Here is a 24945-nt window from a genome sequence, read left to right as displayed (position 1 = left end):
TATGTATGTTGTTAATTGAGGGGAAAAAAACCCAAACTTGTGATTGTTATCAAAGCACTGCCCCCTTTACCCAAAGAAGACACCAGTCCCAAGTGTTTTTGCTAGGTAATTATTTCAAAGTTGATAATACTGATAACATTAAGCTAGTCCATGGCTTAGCGCAAGATTGATGGAATGATCCAGTTCATTCTACAAAGCAAAATAAGCCTGATATTAACCATGGCACAGAGACCATATTAAAGAATGGAAATGTTATGTTGGAAATAGAATTCAATAATGTATTAAACAAGTCATCTACCATAACCCAGTGGGGGCAATTGTCAATATCAGGAAAGCTTTATATAGTAACTACGTCATGCTAATGGGTTAAAGAAGTAAAACCAAATTGATTCCAATATATGCAGGGGAAAATTGATTAAAATCGAACAACCATTTCTACCTAATCAATACACCAAAAAAGGAATGGAAGGGTGCATTTGTAGAGTGATGAAGAGTATCTATTTCAAACCAATAGCCAATGTTGTAATTAACCATGAAACACTAGAACCGTTCCTTTTGAAACCCATAACAAAGTAAGGAGGCCCGCCATCATATTCACTGTCTAACGTTGCTTTTAGAATCCCCAGTAATACTGAAACAGAAATACCTACTAAAGAAAAAGTAAACGTTCCATATATACAGTTTACTCTATACCAAATCTTGGGCTAGAGGTCCATTTCTAAAGTTTAGAAATTAAAAAGTCATAGGGGCACCTGGGTGGCTCGGTGGGTTGAAGCCTCTGCCTTCAGCTCAGGTCATGATCCCAGGGTCCTGGGATCGAGACCCGCATCATATCAGGCTCTCTGCTTGGCGGGGAGCCTGCTTCCCCCGCTCTTTCTGCCTGCCTCTAAGCCTACTTGTGGTCTCTGTTAAATAAATAAAATCTTTAAAAAGGGCGCCTGGGTGGCTGAGTGGGTTAAAGCCTCTGCCTTTGACTCAGATCATGATCCCAGGGTACTGGGATCAAGCCCCACATCTGGCTGTCTGCTCAGCGGGGAGCCTGCTTCCCCCTCTCTCTCTCTGCCTGCCTCTCTGCCTGCTTGTGATCTCTGTCTGTCAAATAAATAAATAAAATCTTTAAAAAAAAAAAGTCATCAAAAAATCCAACAGATTTGACTACACTAAAAAAAAAAAAAATTGTAACTGCTCTGTGAATTCTACAAAACATTTGAGAGCCTGGAGGAAAAGATTTTGATCATTAGATACCCTAAAGGGTTAGTATTTTGATTCTACTAGAATCATAGATATATTTGTTTTTAAAATTGAGGTTTAGGGATGCCTGAGTGGTGCAATTGGTTTAGCATCCGACTCTTGGTTTTGGCTCACATCCTGGTCCCAGGGTCGTGACATCGAGGCCCTTTTTGGGCTCTGCCCAGAACGGAGTCTGCTTAAGACTCTCTGCCTCTCCTTCTGCCCTCTCCCCTCACCAAATAAATAAATAAGTTTTTTTTTTTTTAATCAGGATTGAAACTTTAAGAGAAAGTGAACAGCCAATAAAATTAGCAAATAAATGCCAGAAATGCTGGATGGTAAGCTCTGTGAGGTCAGAGAACAGCTCGGTTCACTACATCAGGGATATTGTACTGAATATTACTTATTGAACAAATAAATGAATTCAATGCAAGTTTTTAAAGTATTGCATGTTTTTTTACCTTTTAATTTTTTTTTAAGATTTTTATTTATTTATTTGACAGAGATCACAAGTAGGCAGAGAGGTAGGCAGAGAGAGGAGGGGAGGCAGTTTCCCTGCTGAACAGGGAGCCCGATGCAGGGCTCCATCCCAGGACCCTGAGATCATGACCTGAGCTGAAGGCAGAGGCTTAACCCCTGAGCCACCCAGGTGCCCCTACCCTTTAATTTTAAAGCAGGAGTTTTCACCAAGGTTATAATGAAAAATTGCAAATAGAAATGAAAGAACAGTACAGTAAATACTCATGCCCTCATGTTTAGATGTTGCCATGATATCTGCTGCCATATTTGTTCCATCTGTACATGTATGTGGTTTTTTTTTCCTGAACCATTTTGAAGTTGCAGAATATATACACTCCTGAATTACTTCAGTTTTGAATTCCAAATTTCCTGGAATTTAGCTACCTGTGTGGAGGATTACATCTTCCAAAGTGTGTCTCTGAAGATTGTCCCAGCCCTTAAGAAGGCATTCAGGAGGGACACCTGGGTGGTTCAGTGGGTTAATAAGCCTTTGCCTTCAGTGGCTCGGGTCATGATCTCAGGGTCCTGGGATCAAGCCCCGAACTGGGCTCTCTGCTCTGCAGGGAGCCTACTTCCCCTCCCCCGCCTGCTGTTCTGCCTACATGTGATCTCTCTCTCTGTCAAAAAAAATAAATAAAATCTTAAAAAAAAAAAAAAGGTGGCATTCTGGAGTCACAGTGACAACCTTCTGGTATTTAAGAGAAAAGAAAGTGCATAAAGAAAGTCAGGCCCTGTACTAACGGTCTCTAGCTTAATCCTCTTTCACAGCCGTATGAAAGAGGTGTTGTGCCGGTTTGGGGGACAGCTGAAGTTCAAAGAGGTTAAGTGACTTATCCAAGTGCACACAGTGGCGTTGTTCAACCCAGACCCATCTGACACCATCGAATCATACATCCGCCTCTTCCCTTTATCTTCTCTCTTCATGAACACATGAAGGTGTCTTGTGGGCCGTATGGACAAACAGGAAGCAATCTGAGTGTCCTTGCGTGCGTGTGTGGGCAGGCAGATGGTGGTCTGTGTGTTTGTGTGGACGTGCTGTGTTTATGAACATAGGCCACTGATTATGAACATATGACGTGGACGATTGCTTGGTTGCCCAGGTGAGGGGAAATGAGCCCGACACGAGGTTGTAGGTGCCACCATCAACACCTCATGAAAACCAAGAAGAAATACACAGGCAGCTGGGTTAGGGCGAGGAGTGTTAACTTTTTTTTTTTCCTCTTCCATCCTTTTCAAACTCTTTGCAGTGGGTAGTTTTATTAATCTTATAATAGAATTTTTTAATCAGAAAGAGAAACTTGGGGGCACCTGGGTGGCTCAGTGGGTTAAAGCCTCTGCCTTTGTCTCAGGTCGTGATCCCGGGGTCCTGGGATTGAGCCCTGCATTGGGATTTCTGCTCAGCGGTGAGCCTGCTTCCCCCTCTCTTTCTCTCTGCTTGCCTCTCTGCCTACTTGTGATCTCTGTTAAATAGGTAAATAAAATCTTAAAAAAAAAAATCATTAAAAAGAAAGAAAGAAAGAGAAACTTGGGGGCACCTGGGTGGCTCAGTGGGTTAAGCCTCTGCCTTCGACTCAGGTCATGATCTCAGGGTCCTGGGATCGAGCCCCGCATGGAGCCCCACATCCGGTTCCTGCTCAGCAGGGAGCCTGCTTCCCCCTCCCCTTCTGCCTGCTTGTGATCTCTCTCTCTGTCAAATAAATAAATAAAATCTTAAAAAAAAAAAGAGGGAAACTTGTACCCACTTTACAGTTTTGTAAGCTCGCGGCAAGGGAGGGCTCTGCTCTGTTTCTTTACTGCTATTCTTGTATTTTCCAGTGCCCACCACCATGCTTGGCATGTTATGGACATAATAAGCATGTTGGACGGGTGCCCACTGGGCAAGCTCTAAGGGCCGGGAACGTGTTTGCAGAGAGTTTCCGCCAGCTGGTCTCCCCAGGAGCAGGCCCAGGCCAGGTGTGTGTCATGGGGTGGCCTGTTTGCAGGGTGGTGAGCTCTCCTTGTCCATCCAGAAGGGGCCCCCACTAAGGCAGAGGGCCCGTTTTGGCCATTCAGCTTCACCAGAGCATTTAATGCTAACATCCATGTGGAATAAACAAACTCTAGTCAGACAGAAGCAGATTCTCTGGCCTTCTCAGACTTTCAAAATTGAGAGTGCTGGTTCTGTGGACAGTTTCTGTTTGTTGAGAGCTCCCCAGAGGGCAGGCTACTAAACACGGTCTCAAAGCCGCCCTCTCCTTTAGTTTTCACAACTACGTAAGCACCAGCAACTACATCAGCTCCATTTTACAGATCAGGAAACTGAGGCACAGAGGAACAAGGCCTGAATTCCAGGGCAGGTCTTGGTTTTGCCAAGAGCTTAACTTTCAGTGAATCGCAAGCACTTCTGGGCGTTAATTTCCTCGTTCGTGAACAACAGCTGCTGACGTTAGTTGAGTGTTTACTATGTGCCAGGTTCAGCTGAGCGGAGAAGGAGAGGCCGCTCTTCTCGTCAAACAAATGGGATTTATGCCACTAGCATCTCTACGTCAGGGGTTGACCCAGCACTTGCCCCGTGCAGTAAACCCAGCTTCTCTTTGTTGGTTTGGGCTTGTTTTGCTTTCCCCAGGCCAAAGCTTCTGAGGAGCCCCGTGGTGCCCCGTAACTCCGGGTTCTCACATACCCAGGCCATCTTCAGTAGCCGTGTCATTCATTATTCCCTGCTCAGGAGGGAATTGTTAAAATGCACTTTTCCTTGGGAAGCCTGGGCGGCTCAGTCGGTTAAGCATCTGCTTTCGGCTCAGGTCAGGATCCCAGAGTCCTGGGATCGAGTCCCGCATCAGGCTCCTTGCTCAGCAGGGAGTCTGCTTCTCTCTCTTCCTCTGCTGCTCCCCTGCTCGTGCAAATAAATAAAGTCTTTAAAAAATATATAGAAATGCAGTTCCCTGCGTCCAGCCCCAAGTGCACTGGATCCAGGCAGGACCGAAGAGATCGCACCTTAAAGTAACGTCGGGTGGTTCCTAGCTGCCGGTCTTGTCGCAGCCAACACGGGCCAACCCTCGACTGTTATAGTGGCCTTGTCCTGAGATGAAACCTCCAGATGGTTGGGCTAGTATAAACCAGAGTCCATTTCCATCTGGAGGAACCCAGCAGAGCGATGAATGTGGCAAAGGATTGAAAATTTTGTACTCCGACTGAACACTTGTGAATTTCCCACTGACAGAACATTCTCTTCAAACCTTAGCTCCATGGAGCTCAGCAGGCCGTGTGCAGTTGAATGTAAATTCCAAGAACACTTAAGAAACTTAAATGTATGTTTTTTTTCCTGTTTTAAGAGAGAGGAGAGGCAAGCAAGATGATCTTCGAAAGGGCAAATTTGAGGCTCTCTTACCTAGCAGTGGAGTGTCCGCCTAAGAGGAAAGCTACACATCTACATTTAATTTCTTTTTTTTTTTTTTAAAGATTTTATTTATTTATTTGAGAGAGAGAGAGCACGAGCAAGAGAAGCAGACTTCTGGCTGAGCAGGGAGCCCCACATGGGTCTCAGTCTCAGGACCCTGAGATCATGACATGAGGTGAAGGCACACGCTTAACCGTCTGAGCCACCTAGGTGCCCCTAAGTTTAATTTCTTTTTTTTTTTTTTAAGATTTTATTTATTTACTTAACAGACAGAGATCACAAGTAGGCAGAGAGGCAGGTGGGGGGGGGGAAGCAGGCTCCCTGCTGAGCAGAGAGCCCTATGCCGGGCTCGATCCCAGGACCCTGGGGTCGTGACCCGAGCTGAAGGCAGAGGGTTTAACCCACTGAGCCACCCAAGCACCCCGCTATGTTTAATTTCTTAAATGTATAAGCACTGTCATACCTTCTTGGGCCAGAGCCACACAAAAGGATGGGCCATGGGCCGATGGTGCTGTTCTGCACTGCGTCACCCAGCCCAGAGAAATTGAGAATAAGCCTTAGCAATGTACGGGGCACCACCTGCCAGGATAGCATCCAAGGGTGTGACCGGCAGCTGCATCGCGAGCCCGGCGTGGACCGTGTGGGCATCACACGCCTCCTGCCACAGTCGGGGTTGGGGGGCCAGGAACCACCCGTTAGTTCTTGTTCTTCACAGGAGCCCCACAGGCTGGTTTGTGCAGATGGGGGTCGGCTGCTACACCAGCTGGCCACTCCGTTGTGAGCCCTTCTGCGCGTCCTCGAAGATTTGGGGAAAGCCTGGTCGGGCATCCTGGAGGGAGAGATTTGTTGGTCCGGGGCCAGCGAGGGCCAGGTCCCTCGGAGGACTTGCGACTGGCTTGGGAAATGCACACTGAGTTAGGACTTTGGCCCTGGGGCCTTCCTTCTCCCCGTTTCGTCTCAGAGTTTAGGAAACGGGCAGTGACAGTCCCTCCTGGAAGGGCTTCCATGCGAGATAAAAATGAGATGACGCTGGGGGACTCTGCACTTGGGAAAGGGAGGGTTCTCGGTGCTGCTTTGTCTGTGTTGTTTGAAAGAAGTGGATTGCATTGTGGGTCTCCAGGAAGTTGCTGGCTGCCCTCCCTGTTTCTGAATTCCTGTGTGTGTGTCTGTGTGTGTGTGTATTTTCTGTGCCCCTGGTGGGGGGAAACAGTCATCGGTTTCCTGCTGATTAATCCAGTTCCTGGAGGGCCCTTCCCTGGCAGAGAGGGAGGCCTGGCCTCCTGCCTCACTGCCTCACTCTCCTGGCCCCTTCCATGAGGCCCTCCTGCCCTCTGGTCCCCTACGGCCCAAGACGCCCTTTGCAGGCCTGGTGAGCCCGGCTTTGTTCTGGTGGGGCTTCCCAGCTTGCAGCTGCCTTGGACTTTGCCTACAGATGTGTTTCCTTTGCCCACCTGACACCTGTGGGGACTTGGGCTTCTTCCATTCGCCCCCAGGTTGGGGACAAGAGGTTTTGATCATCTGAACTATAGGCCCTTGGAAATGAGGCTGTTGGGGTCCTCTGCCCCTTCGGAGCAGGAGGCTGATGGCAGGGGCTCCAGAAAGGCACCAGACCCCAGGGTCTCCCTGCTGGTAGGAAGGGAATCTGGAGAGTATGCCTTTGGTTTTCAGAAGGAAAGTTCTGGCAGAGGGGAGAGGCCAGTGTGTTGGGATGTGGCGTCCCTGGTCTGCAGCTTGGCCTTTAAGTGAAGGACCGCGGAGAAAAGGAAGGCAACACGGGACAGGGCTGGGCTGTCAGGCCTGCTCTCGCCGTGTGGGACTGGATCCACCTGTCAGTTCATTTCGAGACTTGGTGACCGCACGGTGGTCCCGTGAATGGTGCGGGGGCCGCACATGAATCCATGGTCTTGTCCCCAAACCCCGTAGCTCTCTGGCTGCTGCGTGCCGGCAATGAGCTGAGCCTCCCTTCTTGGAGCCCTCAGCACCCATGGACATGGTGTCTCCGCTCTGCGCTGAGGAGCCCAGACGTCCCTGGTTGGGGACCCTCAGTGCCCGTGAACTGTGGAAGGCAGGCCTCCGGGACTGGGTGGTGTACAGCCTGAGTTTGGGGCCTGAGGACCACCCGTGCCTCCTCCATGGAGGGATGGGGTCACGACTGTCTTGTGCCCAGTGTGGGGCGGACCCTCGGAACTTCTGGAACGATGCCACCCCATCAGGCACGCAGAGCTCCTCATACTTCATCTGGGGCCAGCCGGCTCCAGCCAGCCTGGGAAGCCCCGTCCTTGCTAATACGGGCTGGCTGAGTCAACACGGCCAGGATGCGTATTTGGTTAGCAAACATGGAGCCGCAGCCGGAGCCGGCCCACTGCCTTCCTGCTCCTGCCTTTCTAGCAAAAATGTCCTCTGGAAAGGTCAGCCGGGACCGGCTACATAATTTGCTGTTGCAAAATGAAAATGAGGGCCCCTGGTTTGAAAATGAGGAAGAATTTCAAGATAGCTAGAGCAGAGCACAGGAGAACCAAGCACAGACCCTCCTGAGCCTGGCGCCGTTGGGGGGGTGGGCTGCACCCTGAGGTCAGCGATGCTCTGCCTGACGGATTTCTGAGGCTTCCGGGGTGGCCACACCGGGCTTCTTTTCGGAAGAACAGGGACTTGGGCTCCACCCAGTTGTGAGTTCTGCGATGTGCTCTCCCCGCCCTGTCCCTGGGCAGCTCTTCTCAAGGACTGGAGTGACTCCCGCTTCTCCTTTTTCTCCTCCACCCGGTTTCCCCTTTCCTGGGTTAAACTCAGAGACGCCGGACCCTCTCTCCCATTCCTCCTCCTCCTTCCTTTCCTCCCCTCTTTCTGGGCCGTCCTCCCCCTCGCTCCAGCTCTGTTTCCCTCTTCCTACCCCATTGCTTTCATCTGGGGGGAAACCCTTCCCGTGTTTGCTGGGTGACATTTCCCAACCGTTCATGCGGTGCTGTTTGATTTTAATGCCCCTTTGAATGAGCAAGAATGCTCCTTGGATTTCCAGAGCCTCTCTCTGAAGTGGCTGAAGCCAGCACCTTCCCCCACCAAGGGACGTCCCTTCAGTGGCCTCTGGCTCCGTCCAGATGGTCTCTGCCCATTGGGAGCCTGGAATGAATTCTCATTGTTAGCATTTGTCACTCACCATGTCCTGCCCACATTCAGCTGTCAGCCCTACTGGCCACAGTGAAAAGAAAGCCTGCTCTAGTCTTCCTTGCGATACTGCTCGTGCCCCAGTGACAAACCTGGCCATGGTTCCCAAAGATGGAAGTTTCCAGGCTTCCAGGAGGGCCAGGAGTGGGGGGTGGGGACAGTGGAAGAGTTGACCAGATAAGCCCGGTGGACGCTGTCCCAGCCTGCCTGCACCATGGCCACACTGTAACCAGAAGGACGTTCCGAGCAGCCACTGGGTCACCATGGTCCTTTGCCTAAAAACGTCCTCTGGCTTCCTGATGCCTGAGAATGGCATCCAGATGCTCGTGTGCCTTCAGGGCCCTGTCCTCCCAGAGAGGCGGGCAGCACGGGGTTGCTGAAGGGACCTTTGAGCCCCACCTTTGGGGAGGTAGAGAGGGGAGAGGACCTGAGCCGGGCAGCAGGAAGGAGAGAAGGTCTGTCTCACCTCTGATCTGGTTCCTTAAGGGATGGTACTGCACCCCGGAGCACATTCCAATCACCCAGGGGCTTTGGAAATTACCAGAACCTCTGGGGATGGGCCCATTCTGGGTGTTTTCATTTGCTCCCCCAGGGTAGCAAGTCCGGGCATCCCCTGTGAGCACTTGCGGAAGATGGCCTCGGCGAGAACACGCTAGCACTTTTCTCTCGTGACGATGGGAGGGCTGCTTTGCTCAATCAACCCTGAGCTTCTGGCCAGAATGAGCTAAGCAAGCACTAAGCAGGGATGGTTAGAGATCCTGAAGAGTCACCTGGCAGGGGCCATGTTCAGAAAGGGAAACTGAGGCCTCCTCTCCAGGAAACATCACCACTGGGTAGCAGAGCCTGGGGTTTCCAGCCTTTGCCAGCACCCGGCTAGCATGGGATGAGGGCGGAGCTGGTGTGTTCCAGCCCAAATGGTCTCCAGCGGGCACTTTGAGGTCCTGTTAGAGCATCATCAGCACCGTGATCCCCGCAATCTGGATCCTTTTCTCTGACCTTCAGACGTCGGGTACCCCTATCTGGGCTTCTGTCCTCCAAGAACTCCAGATCCAGGGGGCCAATGGGCCCAGGTATAAAGTATTGAAATCTGGGGACGCATGGGTGGCTCAGTTCATTGGGTAGCTGCCTTTGGCTTGGGTCGTGGTCCCGGGGTCCTGGGATTGGGTCCCCCGTCTGGCTCTTGGTTCGGCGGAGGGCCCACTCTTCCTGCTCTCCCTGCTTGTGCTCTCCCTCTCGTTAAATGAATAAATAAAACCTTAAAAAAATTATTAAAGTATTGAAATCTGGACACACAGGAGATGGGCTTGAAGGGGAAGAAATGAGCTCCCCCCGGGGCCGACCCAAGAGGAAGCCGTGCCCAGGTGCTGACTCCCCCTCGCACCCCCGCCCCCCGCACCTGACAGCAGGGCAAGGCCCGCTGTGGCCGAGTCTGGCGGGGAGCAGCCTTGCCTGCGGAGTCCTGCGTGCCGTCCAGGGATTCCCCATGTGTGCCATGCACACAGATCGGGGAGCGTGACCCCCGTCCTCATCGAGTCGAATCTGCGTTGGGCAGGTTGGGTAACAAACCAAAGATGGGCCCCAAAAGCACAAAGAACAAGTCACAATTCACCTGCAGGGTCTATTTCTTCATCACTTTGTATTTTGAAAATGTCAAGCCTAATCCAAAAGCTAAGAACCTTCATCTAGGTTCCCCAGTTAACATCTTTGCTACGTTTGCTTTATCTCGCTCTCTTTCAGATGGTTTTGCTGAATCATTTGAAAGTGAGTTGGGGGCAGCATCATACTTCACCCCTCCATACCTTGGCAGGTGTCTCTAGGACCAAGAACTTTCCCCTTATAGCTGCAGTGCCGTTATCATGCCTAAAGAAATGACTGCTATCCAATAATATAATATATATAATCAGATGATCTTCCCCAGTTGTCCTCTGAACACGTTTTTTAGGTTCTTCTCCTGATCCAAAAAGGCTCACGCGTTGCGTTTGGTTGTTACGTTTCTTTGGTTTCTTTTAGTCTAGAACAGTCCCCCTGCTTTGTGTGCGTGAGCCGGTGCCTTTGAAGAGCCCAGGCAGGCCGGCTGTCTTGTAGAATGGATTCTGGCTTTGTCTTTGATTGCGTCCGCGCAAGTTAAGTTTGTGTGGTTTTGAAACTGTGCCTGATAATTGCTTCATTGTGTCCAAAAGAGTCCGAAGGCAGAGGGTACAGTTGAGGGTAACTCCTTTGTCCCCTGCCCTTGTGTGCATCATGGGATGTCCCGTCCAGCCGCCAGAAGAAGAGGTGGCCTTAGTGATATCACGTTATATTTATAAAATGTTTCAGCCAACTGGGAAGATTATTTCACTTGATCCACCCCAAGCCTGGCCCGATCGGGCAAGGGTTCTCTAGCCGCTGAGTGGATGGGGTTCTGAGAGTTTGAGTTCAAGCCCAGGTCCCCACGGCGGGCAGAGCTGGCCCGGAGCCCAGCCCTTCTGGCTCACGCCGGGGCTTCCCATGCGCCCTGCACTGAGCTGGCAGCTGGGAGACCGGGTAATGTACAAGGTCATGTCACCGAACCTCAGCCCTGGGCCCAGCCCCCGCGTCCCCGAGTGCTTAACAGAGCCCTGGATGTACTCTCATAGGACCAAACCCGTCTGGACGGTCAGGAGCTCAGTGACTGAACTGATGGACGGAGGTGCTAGAGCTGCCCGTCCCTGCCCTGACTGGTCCCACACTGTCACCTTCCTACTGGTCCTTCTCATCTGGGGCCTGCGTCTGCTGGTCTGGGAAGCCAGACGCACAAGCTTGTTAGAGCTGAAGTCAGGGGCGCCTGGGTGGCTCAGTCCGTGAAGCGTCTGCCTTCGGCTCGGGTCATGATCTCAGGGTCCTGGGATCGAGCCCCGCGTTGGGCTCCCTGCTCAGCGGGGAGTCTGCTTCTCCCTTTGCCTCTGCCCGCTGCTCCCCTGCTTGTGTGCTCTCTCTCTCTCTCTCTCTCTCTCTCTCCATGTCAAATAAATAAAACCTTTAAACAAACAAACAAACAAACAAGAACTGAGCCCAGAACTGAGGCTGCAAGGGAGGGGCATTGTCTGTGGAGGGAAGAGTGCGTGTAACTGCTAAGACCCCTCTCGGAGGCATCCTCAGTCTGATCAACTTCCATGCTTTCTGAGCCGGCTGGTACCCTCCACCGGTCCCTGGTCTCGGGGGAAGCGAGGTTGCCAGAGAAGGGACTTCTGGACAGTGAGGTGTTGCTATCACACGATTCAAGTTTAAAAGGCCTAGAAAAGACTGTGACGTACAGCAGAGTGGCTGGTGGGAACTAGTCAGTGTGGGCGTGTGTGTGCACGTGTGCACGTGCATGTGCGTGCCAGAGCGTGAGGGAGCTTTGGACATGGTGGCCTCCAGGATGAGCATCGGGGTGGGGGTGGTGAGCTCAGGCTGGGGTGTGGCCAGGGGTCCCGGGGCTCAGGCCAGCGTGCCCCCGCCACCACCCTCCCTGCAGGGGCATCATGCTGCCTTTGCCTAAGTGAGCTGTAGTCACACACACCCCGGTTTTCCTGAGGATCTAGGCCCCTGCCCGAGACGGCACCCCAGTTTCTGGATCTCCTCGTCCCCCAGGACAGGGTCCCTAGTGCTCCAGATCTTGTTGTCAAAGCCACATACCAATATCCTTAAGTTTTTTTCCCCCAAGGTACTTCCCCCCTTTCTCTTCTAATTGCATTACCTTGGGCAGGAGCCCACTGAATCGTGCTCTTCTTTCTCGAAGAAATTTCTGTTCTCATAAATGTATAAGCATGGTGCCCTTTCTGTTTCTCGGCTGAGTACTCCAGAAAGATCCCCGTTCGGCTTACAGTGCCAAGTCTTTTTTGCTTGTTTGCTCGCTTTTCATTTTGTTTTTTTATCAAACTAATCCATATGCATCTTTTTTTAATGTCAGACAATACTAAAGGCCTGATCAGGAGGAAGCGGCAGGCCCCGCCCCCCTCGTTGGCCACTCCAGCCCTCCAGACCCAGAAATGAATTCTCAGTTCCTTTCATTTCCCCTCTGTTATTCACCTCCATATTTTGAAACAATATGTTTATCCTACCACTTCTCCATTTAGCAATTTTGGATATTATCTGTCGCCTCCATACTCTTGTCCTTCCTGCTTAATATTATTCTATCACAATTTGGGACTAAATTCATAATGTTAATAACAGTGTTCATCGTGGAACCTAGTACTGAGCTACATTTCTTCTTTAAAAAGAGTTCATTATTTTTCTCAGCAGCTTAGTTTTCTGGGTCTATTTCTGATTCTTCCCAATACACCAAAGGATTGAGAAAACATCTATCAGATGTTTTATCCGTAGTTCATTGATCAATTTCTTTTCTTTTCTTTTCTTTTTTTTTTCCTAGATACTGGGGTATCTTGCTGGTGAAATTCTTTAAAGCTTTCTCAAAACAAATGAAAATCGAGTTCGTTTTAACGGATTACAATAACTCCAGGCCCCCTCCTCTGAAAAGGTTTCCCTGACCCCCCTCCCCGCAGCCTCGCTCTCCCCAAGACGGCCCTTCCTCGGGGCCCCCATGCCCCCCTCCCACAAGATTGTAATCACCTGTTTCCTTGCCTCTGTTCCCCCTACACCGTGAGTTGTTCGAGGGCAAGCCTTGTTCACCACATTCTCAAGGAATGCACAAGAGCCGGCTGGCACATAGCAGGCACTCAATAAATATTTGTGGGAATTTGCGTTTATTGGATTGAAAAGCAAGAGTAGTTACTTGATCCTGGTGGTGCAGAGAAATGTCCTACCCTGCACGCCTTTGCATTTTCCATGTGCCTCATCTCTCGGCTTCCTTGTTGAGTTTGGAGGCCTTTCTGGGCCCGTTCCAACTTAACAACCCTTCCCAGATGAAGCTAGCAAAGGCAGGGTTTCCTTTCCCAGCACGATGGTGCACCCCACCCCCACCCCCCACTAGATTGCCCTCAAGCGTGTCGGGGGCCCTCCGATTGGTCCTTGTCACTTTCGAGTCCCAGCCCACGCCACTGAGCTTGGCACAGACTGATTGCTCAACAGAGGAGCGAGGGTGAGACTCCCTCAATCAATCAATCAATAAACCAATCAGTCTTCCTGCACCCAGCCTCTCTGTTCCCAGGCATTTCTCATTATCCGGCGTCTGGGTGATCAGAAGGAAAAAGGAACCTCTGCATAAAGGTGACCCCATTTCGGGTTTCGTCATGACTCGCTGAGTATTGAAAGACAAGGAGAGCGAGACCAAGAAAGACAAAGACAGGGGGACCGGGGACATTCACCCGTGATCTCAGAGGGACGCCTTGGGAGCCACTCCAGTCACTGGACGGAGGGCTGTGTGCAGGTAGGCAGGGGCCTGTGTGCTGTGTTACCCAGAGCCTAGCACTGGGCTGAGCACACAGGAGATAACTGGGTCCTGACCGACATCTGACTGCAGGGAGGAATGAGGGACGTGGGGTCCTTGGGGCACCCACATATCCCGCAGTCTTTGGGTCCTAGCTAACTCAGGAAAGTGCTGATCTGTGCAGAGGCCACAGAGCCACGTCCATTGTAAGCACAGTGATCCCACACCACACATCTCACCCTCCCAGCCAGAGTCCCTGCAGAGGACACCCCCCCCCCCCCATTCCCAGAGCCACTAGAGTGTCATTCACTCCACAAGTACCATGTGCCTCCCGCTAGGCTTGGCCGAACAGCCCAGCCTCCCCACTCAGACCCTCCTCCCGGGCCCTCCCTCCTGGGCCCTCAGCTCTCAGCCAGAGCAGGACGACCACGAGAGCCAAGCCGCCCATGGGGACCAGGCCTCCCCGACAGCGTTTTGCACCCTGAGGCCCTCCCCGCCTTGGCTCACCCAGGACCCTGAGATAAAGCAGCAGGCTCAGGGCCTGTGCCCCTGCTCCCCAAGAGGGAGCCCCGCTCTCGCGGGTGTAGTGAGTTTCGGGGGGGGGGAGCCTTTCAAGCTGCCCTTTGATGCTTCTCCGATGGAACTGAATTTATTTTTTGTATTTTTAGGAATTAACTTGCAGTTCTCAGCCTCTCCCTCCCTCCCTTTCTCCCCCAGAAAGGGGAGAAGGAAAAATGAAGGAAAGGGTCTGCATTGTCACCGTGATTGGCACGAGTGTGAATGAGGGGGTCACCGCCTCGGCTGCTCCTTTTCAAGTGCCCCCCTCTCCCCTGCACCGTATTCACACAGCACACTCTTCCTTTCAAAGCTCCCGTCTTTCCCTCCCGCTTTGTCTCTCTGCTCTCCTTCCCTTCACGCTCTGCCTTTCATTCCGAGCCCTGCCCGGCTCCCTCGGGGACCACTCTCCTCCCGCTCTCCTTCCCCCCTTCTTCCTCTTCTATTCAGTTCTTTTGCCTCTTTCTTTCTTCTTTTTTCTTTTTCTTTTTGAATAGTGCTTCTGTTTTCAAGGGATGGAACGAACAGAGAAGTCGGTTTATTTGAGCAGGGAGAATGTGAATGTGTTCATTTTCCTCCGTTGCTCTAAATGTGTAAAAGGGAAAAAAAAAAAAAAAAAAAAAAAGCCCGCCGTGTGGGACATGGTTTCCTCTAGGCTCCCACTTTGAGAGGGGAAGGGGGTTTGGGAAGGGGCTTCGCCAGATCAGAGGGAGCTGCGCACAGGCGGACCGTTCTCGCCGGGAAGGGCCAGTCCTGCCACCTGCAGGATTCAGAGGTAGCCCTGGGGACCAGCTCCATCTCTGCCTGGCCCTAGGCGGGACTTCGATGTGAGGGTCAAGGTCCCAGGTGATGCAGACCCCACCACCACCACCACCCAAACCACCCTCCTCTGTGAGAACTTGGCTTTCCTTTAAGGGATCCGGTGCGAGGGCTGAGCATGAGAAGGCGGGGTCCGCACGCACTGCCTCTGTTGTGTAGCATGTGACCCCCATCCCCTGGGGGCGGCAGGTCCCGCATCGCCTGGCCCTGGAGTCCTGCAGAGGGGACTGAAAACCTGGAACAGCAGAGAGTAGGATGCTGAGAGGCGAGCCCTCTGTGGAGTTCGGAGGGATGGTTGGCAGAGGTTTGATGCCTAGGAAATGGCGGGGTGGGGACCAGAGGCTTCGGTCTAGTGACATCAGCACAGAGGGGAGAGTCGGAGGAAGCCCCGGTAAGACAGGACAGCAGAGCCCACCAGGAGGAAGGAGCAGAGATGGAGGGAAGCCATGAGTGGCCTGGAGCCCGGACAATATGACAGGGCTGCCTCCAGATCAGGGGGAAGGCCCAGGTCAAAGCCTCTGCGTTTAGAAGCATTCGCCTCGGATGTCCAGTGGAGGGGACAGAGAACAGGGGTGCAAGCAGTGGTGGAGGACGTGGGACCTGACCTCCTGCTCAGGGGGTAGCAAGAAGGCAAGAAATCGGGCACCTCCGGAGGCTGAAGCCGGGGTGTGGTGAAGGCCTCGAGCCTGAGGCCCGAGAGGGACGGCCTATGAGTGGGTTACCTGAGGAGTGTGGGGGAGGCAGGCCTGCAGGAGAGAGCGGCCAGATCTGGGGGTCCATTTCTTGCCCGCGGAGGGCTGGCTTCAGGCTGCCGGTCTGGGAGACCCTCTGCCCCGCCTCAGAGCCCAGGAGGAATGGCTAGGTGACCTGTGGGGGATACACGGAGCCCTGGGGTGCGAGGGACCCAGGTGATGTGGAACGAGCATGCTGGCATAAGCCACAAGGCCCAAGGGGAGGCCTGGGCTAGTGGGAGGCTGCCCAGGGCAAACTCTGTGTCTCCCTCCTCTGCCACACCGAGGCCCTCTGGCCCAGGGCAGGGGCTTCGTAAATATTTGCTGAGGCGTGAACGGATGTGGGATGGTTCTAGCATAGCACAAATCTGAGTGCAAGGTAGGATGGAAAGCCCCATACCCCTACCCCTTGAGGGCACCAGGTGTTGAGGGAAAGGGGCTTTCTCCTCCCCAAAGGAGACTGGGACAAGGTTCCAGCCATGTCTGTGGAGGAAGGTAGAAGGACAAGTCAGCACCAGACATGGAGGGTGGCCCAGCCAAGAACAGCTAGTGACCAAGCCAGAGAGCAGGACAGGTAGGGACAGAGAACCGGCTCACCTGTGGCCACCGGGGTCCAGGTGGAGGAAGAGCATCGGGGAGGTAGATCTGAACCACCACCCCTCCCCCAACACCCCCAAAGGTGATTTGTTCAGGAAACATGCCTGGAGCATGGACTGTGTCCTCACTCTGGGTCTGGGGAACTGGACGAAGTGGACTATGGGTAAAGGTAGCAGGGAATAGGGTTATCCGGGGGAGTCTGAGATCTGGACTCCAGGGAAGGATGGAGCAGCCTGGGAAGCCGGTGTCATCCCTGCTGGAGAGATCGGAGACTGGCGCCTGGCCAGAAGGCCACCTCTGCTCTTCCTGGCCCCACCTGCCTCTCAGGACACCTGCTGGCAAAACTGGAGGTTGCAAGAGTTAGGGGTGTGGGCGGCCCGGCAGGTTTTTCCGGTTTGGGCTGGACCATCTCCTCACACCCTGGGAAGGCGCCCACAGCCACCCTGGCCTGGAGATGAACAGGGAGCAGCTCCCGGCAGAGGGATGAGGGTCTGCGTCTGTGGAAAGGCTTTTGAGAGGCAGGCGTGTTTCCTGGGCCCCGGCCACCAGGGTTGCAGAGGAGCCGGGGGTCAGCCCCCCTTCGAGGACTGGCATCAAGGGGTGCTGTGGCCCCAGCAGGGTGCCGAGTGCTAATAATAGCAGCCAGCAGGCGTGCCGGGTTCTTCTGTGGGCTCCGTTTTTCAGCGTGTGAGGCTGGGGCTGCCCATGCCACCGCACGTTGGGAGAGAGAAATGGTCACACCTCTGGGCGTGAACAGGGGCAGGACTGAACTTAGGCCTTCGGAAACCAGTATGGGCTCTAAACTGGCGCTTCTACTTTTAAAACCACTCTTCTCTGTAATCCTTACAGACCAACACCTTACCAACCCTGCCTGGATGTCCTAGCAATTTCATGTTGCTCTAGAAGTTTCTAAACACCACCTGCCTGGGGCACCTGGGTGGCCCAGGAGGTTAAGTGTCCCAGTCTTCATTTGGGCTCAGGTCATGATCTCGGGATGGTGAGATCAAGCCCTGCTGTTCTGAATCTTTCCGTGCCTCAGTTTCCTTATGTGTAGGACAGGGGGTGATGGTACCGGTACCAACCACACAGACAGTGGTCAGTACTAGGTCAGGTGGTGCCCTTCAAGCTGGCACGGGCCGGCACTGTAGCTCCAGGACAGCCGGAACCCTCATCCCTGGTGTGTAGAGCGGGAATAGGCCCTGCCCGCACCCCGGGCTGCCCGGAGGGAGGCCATATTGGCCCCCAGCAGAGATGTTCCCGAGGCAGGGTACCCTGGAGGGCTGTGCATGCCCCAGCGGGCGTATTCCCTCCCCGGCGCGGCCTGGCTCTCCGAGTCCCGGAAGAGCCTGTGTTCATCCTGCACTTGGCACCCAGCTTGGGGGTGTTTGGAGGAGGGGCTCTGCCCAGCCTCCCAGAGGCAGGCCCGTGCTGCAGTGCAGGGAAGAGAGTGACCCTTGTCCCCTGACCTGTGTGTGTGTCCCTGAGTGTGGTTTTCTCGTAAGAAGCTTCGTGGGCATTTTCCTTTCAGGGAATCCGGGTTCTTGGGGCGGGGGAGTGTCATTCTCAGCGTCTTCCCTTCACCTTGTGACCATCAGGATTGTTTGCTGACGGTGGGCCATCCCAGCTGAGAGACTGAGCAGGTGCCCAGGGATCCCAGAAATCAACTATTTGCGGGAGGAGAGTTGGGCTTTGTGATTTGTTTAGGAATTTGGTCTTTGGGGCTGCCTTGATGGGTTGTAATGTTTTTGTTTTTGTTTTTTTTTTAAGATTTTTATTTATTTATTTGACAGAGATCACAAGTAGGCAGAGAGGCAGGCAGAGAGAGAGAGGGAAGCAGGCTCCCTGCTGAGCAGAGAGCCCGAAGCTGGGCTCGATCCCAGGACCCTGGGACCATGACCTGAGCCGAAGGCAGAGCTTTAACTCACTGAGCCACCCAGGCGCCCCGGGTTGTAATGTTTCTGAAAAGAGACGATGTCTGGCACCTGTGAAGAGGGCTTCCACGTCTGGTGGGGAGAGGCCTTCCTGACTCTCCAAGGGCTCCGCTCTGGGCCCTGGGCCCAAGGGACCCTCACGGCCCACAAGCCCTGGGGTCGGGAATGCCGGTCCCCAGACAAGCCAGGGGCTCCTTTGTGAGCTGAGAACTAAACTGGAACCTTGCATGAGGTCAGGTTCATTTCCAGCCTCTCTCTCCATGTCCCTGATTTGGCTACTTTCTCTCCTTCACAATAGGAGATGCTTTTCCCACGTGGTCGTGCTCATTCAAGGGAGTGGTGAGAGCGTATTTTTAGTAGTATTAAAGACATGCCAGATATTCTAGGGTCTTAGGTGACCTGTGCACAAATATTGTAGTGGTGAAACCAAAAAAACCCGCCATTTACCAAACGCCAGCCCGCATGCTGGGTACTTTCACCCCGTGATCCTGTTTAGTCTTCTCTACCCCTTCCGTAGGGCAGGCAGCTTATCCCCATTTTACAGTTGAGCAAACTGAGGCTCTGCGAGGTCAAGCGAATCACCTAAGGCCATTCAGCCAGGCAGTGGCCCAGCTGACTCCACATCCCGAAGGATGGTGGGGAGGAAGCCTTCAAGCTTCAGTCACCCCTGCTGAAGGCCAGATAGCTGTTTGTTTTATGATTGTCACCTCCACTAAAGTCATTTTGGCCCTTGGGTTCCGGGACCACATGCATTTGAAGTTTTGCGCCTGGGGATCCACGACCCAGAGCTCACGGCTCTGCAGCTGAGGCCTCTGGAGCCCCTGATTATCATCATCCTTTGTGATCTAGACTGAAGAGGGAACCAGATAGCGCTCTGGGCTGAGTGGGCCACTTATGCAGCACTTCTCCTCTGGGTCTGCGGATCCGCCTCCCTGCTGGGGACCTGCTCTCCAGGGCCCCTCCTGGCTCTCCCTCCCAGGATCCCCTACCTTCCCGGACTCCCCTCACTTCTCCAGCCTGCAGATGAGGCCTGCCATGGCCACCGAGTTTGTTCCCAGGACTGGGCAGACTCAGCAGCCCCCACCCCCGCTGGGATGCCCAGCCCACCCACCCTGCCGGCCTCTCGCCTCTTCTGGCACAGTCGCATGTGGCTTCCCTCCGCCCCCACGTGCATTCCTTCCCGGCCAGCCTTCGGGGTCCGCGAGTGTGCGTGTGCACACCGGCTCCCGCCCCTTGCGTGGGTCCCCTCCCTCACTGCATGAAGGTGACTAAGAATGGATGGATTTGCACGTGGCTCCCGCTCACCGCTGATTCCGGCCCGTGTGGCCGGCGTGCGTGTCTGACGTCTGCCTGTGTACGCTGTCAGCCGAAATGTTGGGCCAGCTGTCCCTCCCCGCCCCCCGGGAGCTACATGGAGGCTTTCCGTGAATGAGAGGCATTTTCTACTCCTCTCCTGGCATAAATCTGTTCTCAAGTTGGGTGTGTGGGTGTGCAAAATAAATGTTGATTACGGCCTGGGCATCGGGAGACAGCCTTGCCGGGAGCTGACTCACACCGGCAGTGGTGGTGGAGAAGAAGGGGAGGGCTCTGGGCCCAGGCCTCCCTCCTCCACCCTCATCCCCCAGCACTTTCTCTGCCCGCTGCTCTTCTGTTCTCCTTACTGTCCCTTGTACGCCCTCTGCCTCCAGCCGGGCAGACCCTCTTCCGTCCTTCTGCATCTCTGGGGATGGGGGCTTCCTAGCCAGCCTCCCCCATCTCGAGGCTTCCCTGCCCCTCCGCCCGACGTCCATATACAGAGCAGCAGGGATCATACTCGCTGGGTTTAGTTGGCTCAGGGAAACCTCCTGAAAGCTCTGGAAAAGGGGAACCTCGGTCCCCTGTTGCAGAAGAGACAGGCTCACACCAACGGCCGACTCTGCAGCCCGATCCTCCGTGGCCTCCTGAAGTGCCACATGACAAGGAAGAAGGTTACTGACCCCCCCAGGCTGAAATGGGGGGGGGCAACGTTACTTTGTCCTTTTGTGGCACCCACCACACATTGCGGGCTCATTTCTAGTCTGCTCTTCTGTTCCGTGGTTCTTAGTCTTGTCCTTCTAACCAAATTGTGAGGTCCCTGAGAGTGGGGATCTTGGGGTCCCGCCAACAGCCTGCACCAGCCTGGCCCAGCAGAGTGGATGGTGATGGGAAGAAGACAAACGGGAGCTCCTAGAAACCTAGTCCTTACTATGCTCCAGCATTGTTACCAGACTCTGTCTCCCTGACCTCCTTGCACTTAAAAGCACTGGCCAAGAAGGAAACCCAAACTCCACCTTTTTCTGGTGATCTGGTGGCTTCAGGGCAGGTCACTGGACTCCACTGTGAAGTGGGTCCTGTTGTGAGGCTCCCACACCTCCCAGACACCATCTCTTCAGCTACAAGCCCGACCTGAAGGAGGAGCTTTAAGGCAGGGCCTTGCCATATCCCTCCTCCCATTTTACGGATGGGAAAACCAAGTGCCAGAGAGGTTGAGGAAATTGCTCAAGGTCACACAGCTCATAAGTGGCAGAGACAGGGGGACAGGCCGAGCCTGCCAGCCTGAGGGCCAGGTTCCCCCCTTCACTCGGTTCATCTGCAGAGCCAGGGGCTGTCCCTCCCTACTCGCCCATCCCTGTTTGCTGCTTCCTGTCTCTTCCTCCTCGGCCTTGCTCCCGGGGTTCCTGAGGTGCCAAGCCGGCCTCTTGGGGGAGAAGTAGAGCTGTTGTGTCATTCGTGCCTCTGTGGGCTCAGCAGGCCTGAGCCCGGGACCTGTTGTCTCCTGTGGGCAGGCCTTGCCAGCTGCACCCGACGGGGCGGGCCAGAAGCCCCTCTAGCAGACCCTTTGAGTCCCGGGACTTAGGGAACCAATACCAGGCCCAAGACCCTGGCCCAGCAACGGGTCACAGTGTCCACAGAGGCTCACAGGCCTATGGGGCGCCCGATGATCCAACGCTCTTTCTTCTCCAGGTGATTTTGGTCTCGGAGGAGAGTAATACCATTTTCCACTGAGCTATCTATCCTCTCTGTCACTTTGAGACGCTGGGGCCACGGCGATAATTGGCTTCCTTGTCATTTCCGTGGTAAATCTCTTTGTTTCTCCTGTCATTTCTGATCACTCCAGATTGAACACAGAAATGCAGAAGGCAGGATGGGGGGGGGGGGTGCGGTTGGCTGGGCCGGAGGGGGGCCTGACTCTCCCCTCCTGGGGACACAGGCAGAAGGGACCTAACTGGGGAAGAACATGATTGTAACCAGTGCAAAGCCCACCTTCACCTCTTACTGACAGTGTGATTTGGACAAGTGACCGCTTTTCCAAGCCTCGGTCTGCCCATCTGTGAAATGAAAATTAAGATGCCCGTCTCCATGGGATGGCCCGCATCACGTGCCCGGGCCATCACAGAAGCTCGGTAGATGATGGCTGGAGGGAAATGGGCCGACCACCTTCTATCTGCCTTAGACTGGGGAGATGCAGAGTTGGTTAGCAGAGGGGACATGTCCTCTTCTCAGAGACAGGTTAGGATTTTGGTGAAGAGTGAATCTTGAGGAAGAAATGGATCCGCCATCCCGTCTGGAGCGGGAGTGTACGTCACCTGGTAGATTGGGCATCTCGCATGTGGGGCTGGGGCGGGCGGCGCAGGGCTGTGTGCACGTGGGCTTTTGTGGGCTCCCCGGAGGAGGGATTCCGGACTTGGCTCATCCCACACTCTAGTTCCTGCCCTTGCTGCATCCTGAGGGGAACTCCGGCGTCTCCCCCAGCTCAGGAGAGCAGGGTGCAGGCCCCTGGAGTGCCTGCCCCCGGTGAGCCCTCACCCAGACACCTCCCAGATATCCTCCCCGCCATGCATCTGCCTCCTCCCCTCTGCAGGTGAGGTCCGTGGGGAGCCTGCAGGGTGGCAGGCAATGGGCCCATCCTGGGGTGACTCTGCATCTGTGTCTCTGGGTTCTGGAGAGGCCGGGCTGGTGAGACGGGGGTTTCTTTTCCCTCCTTCCCTCCTTTTTCTTTTTTCTTAAGCAAGAGATAAATAAATGTCGCCCTGAGATGACAAGAGAACATTGGAGGAGATAAAAAGCACAGCAAAAGGGAATGAGAGACCAGAAGCAAAGGACAGAGGGGTATGTGGACCATACCCCGGGCGGAGGGGAGAGATGAAAGAGGAAAGAGGAGATGGGAGCGCAGGACCAAGCGGCAGAGCAGAGGATGGGGTTGCCACGGAAACGGAAGGAGGGGAGGAATGGAGGGAGAGGAAGACAGGATGGAGAAGGCTGAGGTCCCCGCGAGGGCGGGGCTTGGTGAGGAAGAAGGGAAGCCATGAGGGGCTGCCACGGCTGACTCCGGCCCTGGCGGGGAAACTGAGGTCAGCAGAAGATGCAACTGGACACCTCATCCCGGCCCAGAGCTGGCCGGGGTCCTAGGGAGACCCAGCTGGAGTCAGCTGCACACAGTCCCCCTTCCCCGCCCCCCCACAGGGGCTGCCTCTCTCCAAGCCTCCGTTTTCCACAACCGCACAACAGAAATGGTCCTCCCGACCCCACAGGGCTTCCCGGAAGCCGAGAGATTGTGTGCGCTCATCACAGGGCCTGACAGAGTTCAAGCCCAATAAAATGCCCTGTCGTTCCATCATCTGTGATTCTTATCTTTGTCCCATGAACTTGTAAGCCCAAGTTTTGTTTGTTTTTCCCTGTGACATGAAGCTGGTGATCTTTGGGTCCAGCACGGGGTAGTTGTCTGGAGAGCAGATGTGCTTTTTGCTTCTGGAACTGGAGGAAAGACATGGAGTTTTCTGGAAACACGAGGCCTGCTGTCCCTTCTCCTGGGAACTGGCGCTGGTCCTGGAGTTCAAGGAGCGGAAGTCTAGGCTCAGGGGAGGAGGCTGGTTCCACCTGGGGCTCAGCAAAGGGCTTCTTTTTTTTTCTTTCCACTTGAATATGGGTCTTTGCAAAAGGACAGCCTTCATTCTGGGTGCGCACTCTGCTGGGAATGCACCAGGGGGTGGGGGGTGGGGAGCACACAGACATGCTTTTTGCTCTGGCCTTGTCAGGGTGAGCTAACCGCAGGGCCAGACAGCAAGCCAAGAGTTACATAAAGAGATACAGCATTATGATTTTTAATAAGGTCCAGGAAGGGAAAGTATTACATGCCTAGCTTCTTAGAACTTGGGGGAGTCAGGCCTGACTGGGGGTCATGGGGAGAGTCAGGGACAGCTTCCTGAGGAAGGGCAGCCCCCTAGAAAGGCAAAAGATGAGAAAGAACATTCCATTCAGGGGGAACAGCGTATGAAAAGGCTGTGTGCGGGCAGGTCTGTTAAAGATGAAAAAAGCCCATGTTTCTGGGGTCATAAGTCAGGGGACGAGCAGCACGCCCCGAAGCTGTCACATGGGCAGAAACCAATCACGCAAGTTCCTCTAAGTCCTTGGTGGAGGTGTTTGCACTTGACCGCGGGAACAGGGCGCACTTGACACCCTGAGCAGGGTGGGAAGCTAGGACTGTTCTAGCATTGGAGGCCAAGGGCCAGCTGTGAGGGCCAACTCTCGAGAGCTCAGGACCCTTCCTGCAGGTTGGTTGACTCCACTGCTGCCCGAGCCCACCATGCCCACCCTCGAGGCCCTCAGACCATGGAAACAGACACCCCAGGGGGAGCCTGAGTGTGGAGTGACCACCATGTTTGTTGACATGGTTGGACAGAAATGTAGCCAGAATCAAGAGCTCTCAGGTTCCTCTTTGAGGTGGGGGGGAGGGCTCAGGACCTGACTTCCCACATCTCCAAATGATGCCGGTGGACAGGAGGGTCCACAGAGTTCCTTCCAGCCCTGCCAATGAAGATTCCAAGGCCAGCCTTGAGGGTACACAGGGAGAGTGTGCGCGCCGAGGGCCTTCAGCAGGGCCACTGTCCCACTGTGGCAGAACCGAGCTTTCTTCCTTTGTGGTGAAGAAACAGACGCATCTGCCCAGGGAACCTGTGGGGCATCAGGTGGGAGGGCCGGGGGCCCACGGCTTCAGGGGGCCTGGTGACTTCAGATCAGAGACACCGCATCACTCCCACACCGGCATCTCTGCAGGCGGCATGACATTTGCTCCCCTAATTTCTGCCTCAGATGCCTGGGTCGTTTTTAGTCAGGCTCATTTCTATAAGGATCAGAGACCCTCTCAACCCATCTCAGGACAAGGGGGGTTGATGATCAGCAAGGGGTCAAGCTAAAAGCAGGGATTGGGCCCATCCAGGGAACGGGGCTCCCCAGGCTCTCCTGAAGGTGCCTTAGTCCACCTCTGGCTAGGGCTCTGCTCCTCAGAGACGCAGGCACAGCCCCCAGCCCTCCTCTCCCACTCCCCATGCCTCAGGCTGGCTCAGCTCTGCCCACTCTTGACCTGGCCTGACTCCATCTCACGGCGTGCCTGCGTGAATTCCCCGGATATCCCTGTGGTTGAGGGCTTGAGGCCTGATGCATGGCCAGGTTTCCAGAGAGGAGCCCATCTGGCCCAAGTCCATTTGGGGCATGGGGAGGAGCAGGCCAGGATCTGGGTCCAGCTCCCATGGGTACCGCCTGTGTGGGGTGACCCCACACTGGGAGTGGGGCAGCTTCTCTTAGGGGAGGGAGAGGAAGGAGCCCACACAGGGTGGCTTCAAGAAGGTAGGTCCTCCTTTTTAATCCCAGTTACCTAACATGGGGTTACGTTAGTTTCAGGTGTGC

At 54.2% G+C, this 24945-nt stretch overlaps 1 protein-coding gene across 5 annotated transcripts in view; it reads left to right on the top strand.

The window, feature by feature from the left end:
* Window positions 1–24945, top strand: part of ZNF710 (zinc finger protein 710) — a 67465-nt gene that overhangs the window by 23136 nt on the left and 19384 nt on the right. The window contains exon 1 of one of the 5 annotated variants that reach the window (XM_047735576.1): window positions 22244–22371. The exons of 2 other annotated variants lie outside the window; for them this stretch is intronic. In XM_047735576.1, coding sequence (XP_047591532.1) covers window positions 22343–22371 — 29 coding nt within the window. In that variant the 5' untranslated portion in view covers window positions 22244–22342. 2 more of the 5 variants (XM_047735581.1, XM_047735579.1) reach the window with 2 other exon arrangements.

This window comes from Lutra lutra, chromosome 7, assembly GCF_902655055.1.
Source record: "Lutra lutra chromosome 7, mLutLut1.2, whole genome shotgun sequence".
Lineage (NCBI taxonomy): Eukaryota > Metazoa > Chordata > Mammalia > Carnivora > Mustelidae > Lutra > Lutra lutra.
This window is presented reverse-complemented; position numbering and strand designations above follow the sequence as displayed.